The following is a 15,436-nucleotide window of genomic DNA, read 5'->3' as shown; positions in this document are numbered from 1 at the left end:
AGGGAAGGGATACATGGGGAAGAACAGGTAGTAACAAAGGTTGAGGCCAGGAGGGTTAGAGGAATGTAGGATATATCATAGGGAGAGTTCCCACCAATGCAATTCAGAAAAGTTGGTATTGGAAGGAAGGATCCAGATGGTGCAGACTGTGAAGCAGTCACTGAAGTGTAGTCAGACAGCATGCTTAGCAACTGGGTGGACCATCTGTCTCTTTTGTCAGTGGCCACTAATGTGGACAGACAGCTTGTTGGCTGTCATGCTCACATAGAATGCAATACAGTGGTTGCAATTTAGTTTGTGGATTATGTGACTGCTTTCACAGGTAGCCCTGCTGGATTGGGTAGATGATTCTTGAGCTCAGACTGGAGTAAATGGTGGTGGGAGGATGTATGGAGCAGATCTTGCACCTAAGTCTATTACAGGAATATGATCCACGAGGCACGGGTTAGGAGCAGGGGTGGAGTAGGGAAAGATCCCCACCATCCATCATGCACAGTTGCTTGCAGTGTGGCCTCAGTGGCCAGACACAGTGGTGTGTGTGTGTGGGGGGGGGGGGGGAGGGGGAGGGAGGAGGGGAGAGAGAGAGAGAGAGAGAGAGAGAGAGAGAGAGAGAGAGAGAGAGCGTATTCCTGTGAATGTGTATGTTGTCTACTTTAGAAGAAGGCTTTTTAGTCAAAACCTTACATGTTAAGCAGTCTTTTTCTTCTTTTGCCAATCTGCAACTCAACATCTCATTTATAGGGTGAGTAGCAATCTAGGCTTTTCATAATACTGTTATTATTCCATCCTGGATTTTCCATTGTTTGGTTTTTATAACCAGGTTCAGCATTACAGCCATTGTCAGATCTTACAAGGTAACAAAACACAGTATGCAGAATTTTTATTGGCTATATGTCCTTGGTATGACTGCCTTATAAGCTAATAAGCTTATTCATTTTCTGTTTGCTGTAATGGGTTGATGTTCATATTTCCCAAATACTGAAATAGCTTCACTTTTATTCCCTCTTGCAGATCTGATGATGGCTGTAAAGCTGAAGCCAGTTACCTGTGCAAATAAAGTAAAATGTGGTCACACTATGAATTATACAGTGGCTGTACTTTTGCTAGAAACGGAACAAGAGCCCAAAAGCTAGTGTGAATACTGTTTCCTTTTATGTGTGTCTGTGTGTGACAGATCAATTTGCTATACAGTAAGTGGTTGGCCTTTCCCTTATTTTAAGTATAATTCTACAATTAATTGCTTCAAAAAGAAAATTGTCTAGGGTAAAGTACAAAGTTATGAGACAGAATTTCTGGCCAGAACTTACCTATAGAAGACAGATACATATTAAAGTACATGACAGTCTCCTACCTTTTGGAACTATTAGTTCCTTTCTTGGAAAGGAGGGAAGGATATGTTAGAGAACATTAACAGGAAGAATAGGTCACTCAAACACCCAGGATATGAGGGACCTCAGCCAAGGAAAACACAAGAGGAGACAAAAAAAAGGGGTTGAGGAGAGCAAAATATTTGTCTCCCTTCTCCCCCCAACACATTTAGTCCCTCTCATCCTTGAATTTTATGACCTGCCCTTCCTTTACGCCTTCCCCAATCTATTCCACTCTCCTTTCCAACTGCAGAACTAACAGTTCTACAATTTATCTGGATGCCAAGGTTGCAGGTCTCCTCAAAAGGTCAAAGCTACCCAATTTTCTTCAATCATTTCATATTCAGTTTGTATAGAGACTTTTTTGTAGGCTTTTGGTTTACATACCATGTGGCTAGCAAAAGTACAGCTCAACTGATATCTCCCAAATATTTCACTTAACACAGCATTGCTCTGTAAACCTCATAGGGATTTTTCAGTGGATAATACAGTGCTCTCACAGTCAGTTAAAATTGCAATGATTCTTGTATGTCACACTGTTAAGTGTTAAGTTAAACAAAAAACAGAGGAAGAAGGATGAACTCACTTTTCAAGAGTTTGAAATGCATTTTCTTTGGTTTTTGGTTTACCAAAAATTTTTCCATCTAGTGAAACAACTGTATCTGCACCTATTATTAAATCAGGTGGCCTAGAGTCTGTTTTCAATCGGTCTACTACTTCCATAACTTTATTGTAAGCTGTTTCCAAAACAAAATGTGAGGGGTCAGGAAACTGTGATGGGTCTAAATTTTCCTCATACCTGGAGCCACAAATTTCAAAATTTAAACCCTGAAAAATAGGAAAAGAAAAAAAAAATTAGGAAACTTCATCAGACGTAAGCAGAAATCACAAATGTAAATGTAATAAATGAATTATTTTAAAACTGGCACCTATATGTTCAACCATTATAGAGTTGGTTGAAGACTGCACACATTCATGAATGATGATGAAGACAAGTGTGGGTATTACTTACCAAAATGCTGCGCAGGCATTGGACAGAATAATGGTGGGACTGATGACTGACTCATCCGATAAGAGGTGTTCAATAAGCCCCCACCCATCTCAATGCACTTAATGCATTAAAGAGTGTGTTGTAATGCACGTCAATCGTCACCTCAGCGAGCTTCAATGTAGACAACAGCATCAGTGAGGTGAGCCCCAAGTTGTTCCTGTGTATCCACCTTCGTAGGGTACATATCCCACGTTAACCAGCCCGGTCCGCAATGGCCAATCCACCATTGAGGTGATGTGTTATTCAGATACTAGGATACTCGTTTGGTACAGTGAATCGGTGATACATCATGATGCAGATATATTTGCCATCATTGGGCTAATGCTGCATCTTCCAAAAGTGCAGGTACGTCTTCCCTCAGAAAATTTGTGTTTGCAGTGGCTGTCAGGCAATATGGCAGGAACACAAGCCCTATCACTAGGCCACCTATCATACCACACCAGATGGTTACTGAGAACCTAACTTGGTATCTTGTTTCACCAGCATCATGTGCATTATCCTTATGTAGCCTCATCTGTAAATAAAGTGTATTGCACAATGTCTCTATGTACAGCTAACCATTCGCAAAATTATTGTCTGCTTACTGAGTCGTGGATACAGATGTTACATGGGCAGCACATGGAATGGGTACAATCCCTCAGAATACAATGTATGATACACTCACGTGGTGGAATATCGAGCTGATTGCTAATGCGCTGTGTACTGGTGGTGGTACTGCAGTGTATCACTGAAATAATGTCTTACCTTTCCTCAGCTGACTGTGTGGCTTCATGTTCTGATGTTATGTGTACAATGGGTAGTGTTCCAGATTCACATAATGTTTGCAAAATCCTGGGAAATACCCTGGCACAGTGGAATTTGTCAATCAGGGAAACGTCTCTGATATTCTGCCACAGCTGCATGGGCATTGCCATTACAGTACCCGTACACAAACACCATGTCTGCATAATGGATAAAGGTATGAGGCATATTGGTATTCACAGACACAATGGAGTAGCTCAATTAAACAACACTGAAGCACGTTACACTTACGGCCTCACAACTGCTCACTGATCCAACCAACGACTGCACACTGGTTATGATTGCAGCTGTTGGCCTTGGTGCAACATCACACTGCTGCCATCTGTTGGAGAACCCCACATCTCTTGTAGGATGTACCAGTCATCTGTCCAACCATGATTCTGTCAACCACAGCACCTACACAGCATTTCAGTACATAATATTCACATTTGTCTTCATAATCATTCATGGAAGTGTGTAGTCTTCAACCCACTCCAGTTCTGTAACAATCGGAAATTGAACACTTGTTCACAGGACATTTTTGGTTTATTTTCTTATGTAGAATCATCTCAAAAATTATATGACATTCTCATTCTCTCTCTCTCTCTCTCTCTCTCTCTCTCTCTCACACACACACACACACACACACACACACACACACACACACACACACACACACTTGCAAATTCAAGCAGCCTGCCAGATAAAATTAGTGTCAGTTGTTGTAATAATGCAGATGATAGTGCATGAGACTTCTCAGCCTTTGGTTTGGATTCAACCTTTACCGCCGTCTCATATCCAATTTTTGTATTGCTCTCTCATTCGGTTTTCGGAAACCAAATGAAGACTGCATTTGGCAACACCCCATTTGGTGGGCTGCTTGAATTTGTGTGCACAATGGCCTGATTGTCTAAATTCAATACTAATTAATTTGGAAACAGTGTGACATATCACTTTTTTTTTCTTAGCAGTTGTTTCTCAGCACAACCTACCCTACAACACCCTCACAAGCTTTACAGAGTATTTCTGACCACCTTGTATACAAGAGAAAAAAGTAAACAGAATTAAAGTCCATGTCTTATCAGTATAAAACTGTTTTCAGTTCGAAGAATATGCAGCAGTAACAATCTTTGAAACTGTCAAAATAAGAAATCCTCGATAATAAGAAATCAGTCTGCACATGAGTACAGAAATAATGAAGTTTATATTCAGCAATTATCACATACAGCATTACATTACAAAGATTAAAAACACACACTAAAAGGCTACAAGTTGCATCTATGAAGAATGTCTCACTGTACGAAGTCGAAAGTCTAAGTTTCAAAAAAAAAAAAAAAAAGTGCCATTGTTATTGATCTATTGTAATTTATGGCTTACATATTTTCAGTTTGTATATAAACTCTCCCTACTTGATTTTTCTCTGCTCCTATTCACTAAGCTTGTCACTTTTACATCACAAGACGATCCCACAAGCAGTATATCAAAAATTACACATGAATAATAACAAAGCATAAGAATGTGGATATGAAGTCTTTCACAATGGAATCCTTGGATAAAAAATTCTTGGTAAACATGCCAAACCGAATTTGAATAACAATCCAAGTTTTTGATGATGGACCCCGTTATCATGGTCAAGGACTATGTCTCATCATTGAGAGACTGGCGAGGCTCCCACTTTTATGCTCAAAAGGTGGCACCTGATTGGCTTGATTACACTATGGCAGCAGCACAGAAATGGAATGTACTGATGCGGTACCCACTATGTCCACAGATTACATCTGCGCACTATCCAGAATCGCTTACAGTGCCATCATTTGCATCGGGTGGTAAGCTATAAGAAGTCTTCCCCTGTGCTCTTTCTTCATTAAATGCACACTTCCATGCACTGCTAAGTGCTTAATCAGTGTTTCTACTGAAGTCTAATTTCCACTACATCTCTAATCACACAGTCCCAGTAGTATGAAGTGTGGACCAGAATTCTCTTAGTTCAAACACAGTCTTGTGTTTATTGAACAGGCTGCCTCAGCCATCAATGATTTTTCAAAATTTTTGTACTTCATGTGATATTGATATTCAACACAGCGAGCAGTGTCAATCAGTACAGATTGAGCCACATAACAGCTTCGACACTCACAAGGAATATTATAAATCCCTGAAACTCCCTAGCTGACAATCTTTCACAAGTCATTAACATTTCCTTAATTTTCCTGGATGGGCAATATACTGGTCTGATTCTTTGCCTGTTTAGAATTCCACTTATCTTACTAGTTTTTGCACCACAGAACGGAAGCTGCGCTATGTGTTCGTATGCCTGACTTTGTTGAATGGTATTGATCTTGGTACTCTCAGCAGCATTGACCTAACATCACATCATCAAATGATTCATCTCAGAGTCAAGGTGTTCCTTGACCAAAATACTCCTGGATCAGTGAATTAGTGTGCTCAGCATATATCTCTTCTCTGTTGGAAGATGAAAGCTGTGTCTACTGAGATACATGTCTGTATGCATCAGTTTTTGATATACAGAAGGTATTGTGTGTATCAAAAACAAATTCATACAGACCTGTATCTCAATAATAGTAAGATAGGTAGATTCCTAAAAAGGCTAGGAATTGGAATGATGTTTTTCCCACACAAGAATATTAAGGAAAAGTTGTGACGTGTTAAAGATAACCTCAGTGCGAGAGTGCCACGGATTCATAATATTCCTTGCAAGTGTGCCAGCAGATACATGGGTCAGCCTATACAGACTGTTGCTGATCACTTTGATGAACATCAGTGTTGTCTGAAGTACATAATCTATGGACACAGAGGGCACCGCCTCCGTATGCTGCATTTCCGTGATGTCACCATCATGTAATCTAGCCAATCAGATGCTATCCTTTGGGTGTAAAAGTGGGAGCCACAAAAGTTTTACAACAGTCAGATACATAGACCCTGATGATGATGATGATGATGATGATGATGACAGAGGTAGCCATTAAAATCTTGGGATTTAGTCTGAACTTGACACAGAAAATTTACAGAAATTTTTATCCAGAGTATGAAAATGGTCCATAACATTAGCAGCAGCATGCAGCTATTTGGTAAGACATAATCACAGATACAATAGTTTCTCTAAATATACCAGTTCCTTCCCTCTTATTGAAACCCTTTGTTGAAGAGGAAACAATAGTACATGGCAGTTCACTATGCGAACTTACGTAAAACATGTATGGCTGGGGAATTGCATCAATGGAAAAATAATGGGTGTAACCAAAGTGTGCACAGCAAGAGGCAAAATTATACTCTCTGTTCATTTGAAAGACACCTCTGCAGCTAAAGCAGCATGAGACAAAATAAAAACCAAGTCTACGAAAACTGTGGCCTCTTCCAACTAAGAGGATTACTAAATATGCTGCTCTAAGAGGATTACTAAATATGCTGCTAACAACAAGCTGTGAAAATTCTTCATCAGTAAAAGAATATGTCTCAAAGATGATTTCTGTATCACAAATATTAAATGGCTTAAAGTCTGAAGTTAATTAAGAATTGCCTAGGTGTATTCTACTTGTAGAGCTACCAGACAAATATAAACTTATGACTATTGGCTTAGAAAATTCAAACTTTATAACCACAGTAGACTCAAACAGTAATTTGCTTCAAGAAATAAACAATGACATCTGTAATAAACCAGCAACACTGCTCTGCAAGTTAACAGGAAGAAGTGTGATGCCAATGCATTATGAAAAGTCCCAGGCGCTTTAATTACAACAAGCATGGACATCTGTCAAAAAGACCAACACTGATGAAAAATATTCAGCAAAAAAAAAAAAAAAAAAAAAAAAAAAAAAAAAAAAAAAAACCTAGAATACACTGAAATCAATTACAGCATCAGGTAAAGATACACAGATGGAATGGTATGTAGACTCTGGCAATTCAGAGCCCATGTTCCAATATCTGTGTGATGAAAATAATGTGACACCTGTGATTAGCTCACAAGTTGTAATAGAGAATAATGGCAACCACCTGCAAAAGGAATAGGATCTTCACATGCATATGTTATCATAGTCAGCACAAAAGATACGATTAACATAGAAGATAAGATATTCTGTACATACCTCAATGAAGCACAAGACTACTATCTTTTAGTAAAATATTAGAAAAAGATCATTTGATTTTATCTGACAGGCAGGACTGTCATTAGACACAATCAAAAATGTGCTTGCTAGTACATCACTAGCAAATGGAATGCATCACCTCAATCAACCACATGATCAGATTTTTGAAGCAAAATCAGCAGTGCAGTCATTCAACACAGTTTTGTGGTGTAAGACCTACGTAATTGCATTATGAAGCAATGCATGCACTGTGCAAGTCTGACTAGTGGAATTTCATCTGAAGGAGCAGTTACTTTTCCAAGTGCAATTTCCTTCGAATGCAAATAAAGACTTCCTTTTTCATAATCTAACTCTAGAGCCAAGGAAATTCTCACACTTCTACATTCACTTTATTTTACAGGACCATCTTGATCGCACAAACTTTTACAATTCACTATTACCAGTTTCAGCTACTGCTATCTTCAGATAAGTTTGGTTTGCTGGAGATAAAACATAAAGGAATATCTTCAACCTGTCATTTCTGTGTTAGAAAAGCAGCTGGGGAAAAAAAGAGAATGCTGATATTGTTGCAAAGTCTGTACAAGGTGTTCAGCAAGAAATGGCACTCTAGTACAAAGATCTTCCTGATGAACAAGGCCCTGGACAGTTAGTGATTTTGATGTCCCAGAAGGCTATGAAGCTTAGCCTGCACCTGCAAGGAGGAAGCATACATTTTACTGTGCTTAATTATATAGCAAGTCTAAGCACACTATTGCTTAAAAGTGAGGAGGGTGATCGGCGGGGATGCGGCTCAGGATGTTGCAGGGCCTCATAATGATCCAGAACAGCTTTTGAAACGTCTTTGTCCAGCCTTGGGGCTGACTGGTGGTGCCACATGGTAGAAAGAGGAATAACATTTCCAGCAGCACAGCTGATTGCATCAGAGACGTCTTCTACAACCCCATCAATGCAACCTGACAGAAGACATGAAGGTGACAGCGTATGCTTACAACTCCCAGTGGCTCCTCAAAGAGCCCATCATGGTAACGTCCATTGGGTGGTGATAAGGAAGTGACAAAATCACCAGGAAGTGGTCACTGTCACAAAGATCATTGTGGAGTGACCAACATGGCAAAGCTACAAGTCTGGGGGAAGATATCATAAGGTCAATAGCTGAAAAGTTGCCATGAGCAGCAATGAATTGGGTAGAAGTACCATCATTTAGGAGACACAGATCACGATTGGAAAGGAGTAGGTGAATCTGAAGCCCCTTGCCACACAAAGTGTTAGCCCTCCACAGGGGTGGTGTGCTTTGAAATCACTGAGTACGAGAAAAGGGAGGAGGGCTATTGGATTAAGACAGTCGTCTCATTGGAAGTAAATGCCCCGTCTGAAGGAAAATAAATGTTTCAAATGGTGATTGCTGGCACAGTTTGCACTCACACTGCTACTGCTTACAATGTGGCATGGAGGAGAATTCACTCTCTAACGACATCTGTGCGAATCTGTGCCACTCCAATTGACCTCCAAGGGCCAATACAATTCCAACAAAATGCACAGTAACAACAAAGTGTTGGGGAATGGTCATCAGTGACGTGAGTCTCTAGGATGGTGACTCAGACTGCAGGATAGGATCAAATTAGTGTTGCAGTTCAGGCAGGTGACAGTAGTATACATTACAGTTCCACTGGACCAGAACACTGAGGGTGACCTGGTTAGGCACAAAGGGGTCAAGTTGACTGGTGATGTCCTGTTTCAGTCACCGGTTTGGGTAGGGTAACATCAATGAACATCGGCACAAAATCTGACAGCATAGGGAAATGTGATGCACTGACTGTGAGCAGGCAGCCCTTGGACCCACAGGCCACAGCTCTTTCAGCCACTGGCTGGTGTCATGCCACTGATCAGTAAGTTTCCAGGGATACAGTTGCTTCTCTGGCCAGACAGGAAGTGGTTCCTGAAAGTGGTGCTGTGGGACTAACATTTTCTGGGTGGACATTTCCTTCAAAGACTAAGATGAAAGTGCCTGTATTTGTTCAGTTATCCTTGGGACCTTTTTGTATGTGTCAGACAAAATGGGCACCTTGCTGTTCCACATTAGCTCATAGTTCCTCGCCTGCCTGGAGTGTAAGGTCTCTGTGAAAGATAACTCATCACACCATATTCAAAAGTTGTGTGTGGAGCAACAGTCACTGGTAAGTCACCCAGTTGTTCACATGTATGAAGAGCTCGAGATTGTGCAGCAGAGGTGGCCTTAATCAATAGCAAACCACTGTCCAATTTTTTCCGGTGAGTCATCTTCTCCAAATTTGTCTTCAATGTGTTCCACAAAAAATGTTGATTTTATCACCATAAAAGTGTCTCCATTTGTTCTAGTACACACCAGGTATTAAGTAAATTGTTTTGCTCCCAGTTGTCTGGCTTGTTGTTCTTCCTGCGAGGTAGCCAGGATAGCGTAAGCATTAAGACTGCAACTGCCCACACTGCAATATCTGGATCTCTCATAGAACCTCAATCTCTCATATGTAGTTCACTTTATGAGATTGTAACTCCTCTTCTATTGCCTACAGTCATTTTTCAGTGTTCTCTGGCATCAGTGATTTATTCCAGTAACAAAGGATCAGAATCAGTTGACTGTTTGGACTATTAACTAACACAGCCATGCATCTTCTTAGACTTTGGAATTCTGGATGACTTTTGTATCTGCTCTCATTATCTTTTTAACATTTTCTGGGATTGACTCCTCATTGCAGTTATTATTCTTCAAACTACTGTTTGTTGTGACAATGTCAGTCACAGTATCAATTGCTCCTAGTTCAGTCATGATCATTTTATTCTGGGAATTGAATGAATAATTCACTTGATTCCCGTGACTAAGGTTTTTCTTTCTACCATTTAAACGTACCTTCGTCAAAAGTAGCACCCTCTAGTTTTATAATTCTCCAGAAATTTGGTTCAAAAAGCCTCTGCCCTTTCGATTCTTCGCAGCATCCTACCAAGATGCACTCAATACATTTTCAGCCCATTTTCATCTGATGGCTCATTGAATTGCTTCCAAATAATTTGAGATACCAAAGTTCTGGTGTCTTGTTTGTCCAAGTCTGATAAGAAGTGTTACTTTTACTTACTTAGTTGTAGATCAATTAATAATTTGTGGATCTCAATAGAGAGTGCTTCTGTCTAGATCTATTTGACAAATTCACTTCAGAGGGTAAATATCTTGCTTTTTCTACTATTGCACAATTTTAGTATTCAGCTACTCTTTTTTTTCTGTTATATATGGCATTGTAGTCTAATGCTGGAGCTATTCTTCTCTGAAGGAGTTAATCAGATTATTGTCCACGTATTCTCTGGTGTCACCTGTGAATAGCATGGAAATCCTTTTAGTTGTCTGCCTTTCAGTTAAGTTTTCCTCCTCAGAGGACTCCTGTCTCTTTCGTGAGTTGTGTGTGGTAAGCCAGAGCCCCCAAATTACTGCAACACTCACTTCCTTTATTGTGCTGCAATCTCCCATCTCTGACTATCCTTACTGCTCTTTCTTGCTCATAGTCCCAAATTCGAGTCTCGGTCCAGCACACGGTTTTAATCTGCCAGGAAGTTTCATATCAGTGCACACTCTACTGCAGGGCGAAAATTTCATTCTGGAAACATCCCCCAGGCTGTGGCAAAGCCATGTCTCTGCAATATCTTTTCTTCCAGGAGTGCTAGTTCTGCAAGTTTCACAAGAGAGCTTCTGTGAAGTTTGGAAGGTAGGAGACGAGGTACTGATGGAAGTAAAGCTGTGAGGACGGGTCTTGAGTAGTGCTTGGTAGCTCAGTTGGCAGAGCACTTGTCTGTGAAAGGCAAAGGTCCTGAAAATTTCATTCTTTGTATGAATTCATTTTATGCTTGAAAAAACCAGTGTCACTTAAAGGGTTAAAAGATTAGAAAAGGCAGTATATGGATTAACACAAGGTGGTCACAGCCAGAACTTGACATTAGACAGTATATTGTTGAATCTAAACTTAGACCAGTCAACAGTTGATCCATGCCTTTACTGCAAAATTCAAGCTCCATATATTTTGACAGTTTACATGTATGTAGATGATGTGCTAATTTTCAGTAAAGTACATGACAGAAAGATGTCTTCGGAAACAAACTAAGTGATAAATTCAAGCAGGATTATCTAGGTGAAGCCATCAGATTTTTAATAATATTACGAAAATGATAGATTGCTTCTAACCATAAAGATGAAGTGTTGGGTTGCAGACAGGCACAACAAAAAGACTGTTACACACCGAGCTTTTGGCCTAAAACACACACACACACACACACACACACACACACACACACACACACACACACACACACACGACTGCATGACTGGCCACTACGGCCAGAATGCATTGGTGTCCTATATTGAGCAGAAGCGGCAAACTGGAGTTGGCAGGGAATGGCAAGTGAGCAGAGTAAAGATGGGAGGAAAGGAGTCAGTGCTGCTTGACAGAGTTGCAGGGACTAGACTGCGACCAGACAAGGCTGTCTGGTGTGGCGTTAGGAGGCTGTGGGGGAGTGGTAATCTACTATCCCCACATCCTCCACCCAACAGCTTCCATCCCCTCTGTCCTATCATCTCCTCCCAATTCATGTCTCCCATCCTCACTGTGTTCCTCTCTCTGCCAATGCCACCAGTCTTTTCCTTTGTCTGCTAACCTCCTTTTCCACTCACCAATTGCCCAACCCCCACTCCCCCACAGCCTCCCGACTCTAAACGAGGCAACCTTGTCTGGCCACAATCTAGTCCATCCACATATTGTCAGTCAGGCGGTGCTGACTCCCCCCCCCCCCCCCATACCCTGCTATCCCGGGCCCTTCACGCCCCATTTAAGATCGCAGTTTCCACTCAGCATAACATCACTGCATTCTGGCCACAGTAGCTGGAGACAGCAGTCACTTAGCCAGCCGGAGTGGCCGAGCGGTTCTAGGTGTTACAGTCTGGAACCGCGCGACTGCTACGGTCAGAGGTTCGAATACTGCCTCGGGCATGGATGTGTGTGATGTCCTTAGGTTAGTTAGGTTTAAGTAGTTCTAAGTTCTAGGGGACTGATGACCTCAGAAGTTAAGTCCCATAAAGCTCAGAGCCATTTGAACCATTTTTGAAGAGCAGTCATGTATGTGTGAGGGGTGTGTGTGTGTGTTCTTTTCTTTTCTGAAGAAAGTTTTGGCCAAAAGCTGTGTGTAACAGTCTTTTCTTTGTGCCTCTATGCAGCTCAACAAGTCGTCTTTATAGTGGGCAATCTATCCTATTCATATTTCAATCTGGACTTCACATTGTTTGATTTTTCCACTAGATTTGTAGGTATCCAAATAACTGGGAACTATAAAACAAGGTTGTCTATGTACAGGTCAAATTCTGTCTTGAGAAAATTCTCATCAGATTCAATATGAAAGACTGTAGTCCAATATTTATGCTACTCTATAATAACCAAGTGCTTACTCACGATAAGAGGATCCCCCCCACCCCTACAAAAAATAAGAGAGAAAGAATCTATGAGGAACACACCCTGTCATTAATGTATGTGCCATCAGAAATTAGAACAGAACTAACTTGCTCAAAAGGAAATGTCAGTCACTTTTGTAATAATCGAGGGATACTCCACTGGCAGGCAGTCAAAAAGTTCTCTAGATGTCCAAAAGGTACCAAGAATATGAAGCTACTGTTTTCTAAAGCAGAGGACTGTCACACAATAGGTTCCTGTGCTGCAGACGGGGCCAGAGATTCTGAAGATAGACTGTCAACAACTGTACATCTACAATATTGCAGTGCCTGTGTTATTGTGATTATGATGCACGCCCAGAGAAGCTTCGCATGGTAATCAGAACAACACAGGCACTGCAATACTGTATTTACCTGCTGATTTCAGGCAAGAGACTTTCAAGTACAGGAAGATACGTAACGGATGCACGAGTTCAGGTCATAGACGCTTGATTGATGACATACGGAAGTTTGGATCTGGCCATGGGTCGTGCACAGATAGCCAAATGGTAAGGCGATTGCTTACCGTAAATGAGAAATCAGGATTTGAGTCCCAGCCCGGCACAAATTTCCTTGTCGTCATTCCATTCTACAGCTGATGGTAGTCCTTAATTGCAATTGTGAATTCATTTCAATTGGATACCTGTTTAAATCCCAAGATGCTATTATATCCTGGCATAGTAAGTAAGCAGCATTCTCAACAACAGAGGATTGACATATGGCTCAGACCTCAATATGTCAGGAGGGTCTATGATTTCAAAGATTAGATACCAAAATATGTCTGACCACAAGAAGGATCCTTCAGACTACTGCATGACAATGAAGCAGCAACTGAATTGTCTAAAGCAAGTGACTATAAGAGTTAAATCAAAAATGTAGACGTAAGAAAAAATAGCCAGCCCACACCTCTGTGGAGCACACACATTCAGCTGAATGCTGGAAGACATGACAAAACTCAGACAAAGCCTCCTCATCATATGTTGTTAACAAGATTTAAGACCGCAAACATAGTTTTTTTTTTTTTTTTTGTGCATATTTTCGCATATATAATTTTATTTGTTAAAATCAAATAATGAAATATCCAGGATGGAATAGGACAATATATGAAGAGAATCAAACAATGGGAAATCCAGGATGGACTTTAACAATATTATGAAAAGGAAAGCTGCTACTCACTACATGACAGAGATGCTGAGTCACAGATAGGCCAGACTGACAGCAGCAGCGCACGATGGGAGAAGTGACCAGTTGGTGGTGGTAAGGAGGAGGGTGGGGCAGGGAGGAGGAGGGACAGCAGGGTAGGGATGCGGGATGGTGGAGTACTGCTTGTGCTAGCATACTGGGATGAGGTGGAGAGAGGGTAGGGCAGCTAGATGCAGTCGGGAGGCTACACAGAGGGGGAGGGGTAGCAGAAAAGGAGAGTATTCTGTGGGTGGGTTGGTGGAATAGAGGGCTGTGTAGAGCAGGAACGGGAACTGGGAAGTGCCTAAATGACTAATGAATACATTACAAACACATTTAATGTATCAATAATGAAGGCTGAGGCCAGCAGGATTACAGGAACATAGGATATATTGCATGGAGAGTTCCCATCTGTGCAATTCAGGAAAGCTGGTGTTGGTGGGAAGGTTCCAGATGGCACAAACTGTGAAACAGTCAGTGAAATAAAGAACATCATGTTGGGCAGTGTGGTCAGCAAATGGGTGGTCCAGCTATTTCTTGGTCACAATTTGTTGGTGGCCATTCAAATGGACAGACAGCTTTTTGGTTGTCTTGCTCACATAGAATGCAGCACAGTGATTGCAGCTTAGCTTGTAGATTACATGACTGGTTTCAGAAGTAGCCCTTACTTTGGTGGGATAGGTGGCACTTGTGACTGGACTGCAGTAATTGGTGGTGGGAGGAAGTATGGGAGAGGTCATGCTTCTATGTCTATTTCAGGGATATGGGCCATGAGGCAAGGGGCTGGGAGCAGGGTTGTATAGGTATGGATGAGGGTATTGTGCAGGTTCAGTTGGTGGCAGAATACCATTGCTGGAGAGGTTGGGAGGATGGTGGATAGGGCACTCTTCACTTCAGAGCATGACGAGAGGTAGTTGAAACCACTGGTGGAGAATGTGATTCAGTTGCTCCGGTCTGGGGTATGGCTATGGGCACCCACATGGCACCAACCTACTCATAGGCCATCTAGAGTAGTCATTCCTAGACACCCAGAATCCCAAACCCCTTACCTGAATGATTCACTGATACGTTTGTGATTTGGACTGAGGGCGAGGACACACTATCCACATTCCTCCAGAACCTCAACATCATCTTCCCCATACACTTCCATTGGTCCTACTCAACCCAACAAGCTACCCTTCACAATGTTGATCTTCAACTCAAAGAGGGTTACATCAGTACCTCCATCTATATCAAAACTATCAAGCAATAACTTCACTTAGAAAGCTCCCACCAATTCCACACCAAGAAGTCCCTTCCATACAGCCTAGCCATCCAAGGACGTCACATCTGTAGTGACAAGCAGTCCCCCTCAAAATATAACAAGGCTCTCACTGAGGCCTTCACAGATATAATTACCCCCCCCCCCCCCCCCCCCGTCCAAACCTTGTAAAGAAACAGATCCCTAACGCCTTATCTCTCC

At 41.5% G+C, this 15,436-nt stretch overlaps 1 protein-coding gene across 7 annotated transcripts in view; it reads right to left on the bottom strand.

The window, feature by feature from the left end:
• LOC126484458 (dTTP/UTP pyrophosphatase) overlaps positions 1 to 15,436 on the bottom strand; it is a 96,706-nt gene that overhangs the window by 16,340 nt on the left and 64,930 nt on the right. For all 7 annotated transcript variants that reach the window (XM_050107981.1, XM_050107982.1, XM_050107983.1 and 4 more), the window contains one exon: positions 1,954 to 2,195. In XM_050107981.1, the coding sequence (XP_049963938.1) occupies positions 1,954 to 2,195 (242 nt within the window). The remainder of the gene's footprint in view (positions 1 to 1,953; positions 2,196 to 15,436) is intronic.

Source organism: Schistocerca serialis, chromosome 6 (assembly GCF_023864345.2).
Source record: "Schistocerca serialis cubense isolate TAMUIC-IGC-003099 chromosome 6, iqSchSeri2.2, whole genome shotgun sequence".
Classification (NCBI taxonomy): domain Eukaryota; kingdom Metazoa; phylum Arthropoda; class Insecta; order Orthoptera; family Acrididae; genus Schistocerca; species Schistocerca serialis.
Note: the sequence above shows the minus strand (reverse complement) of the source record. Positions and strands in the feature narration are given on the sequence as shown.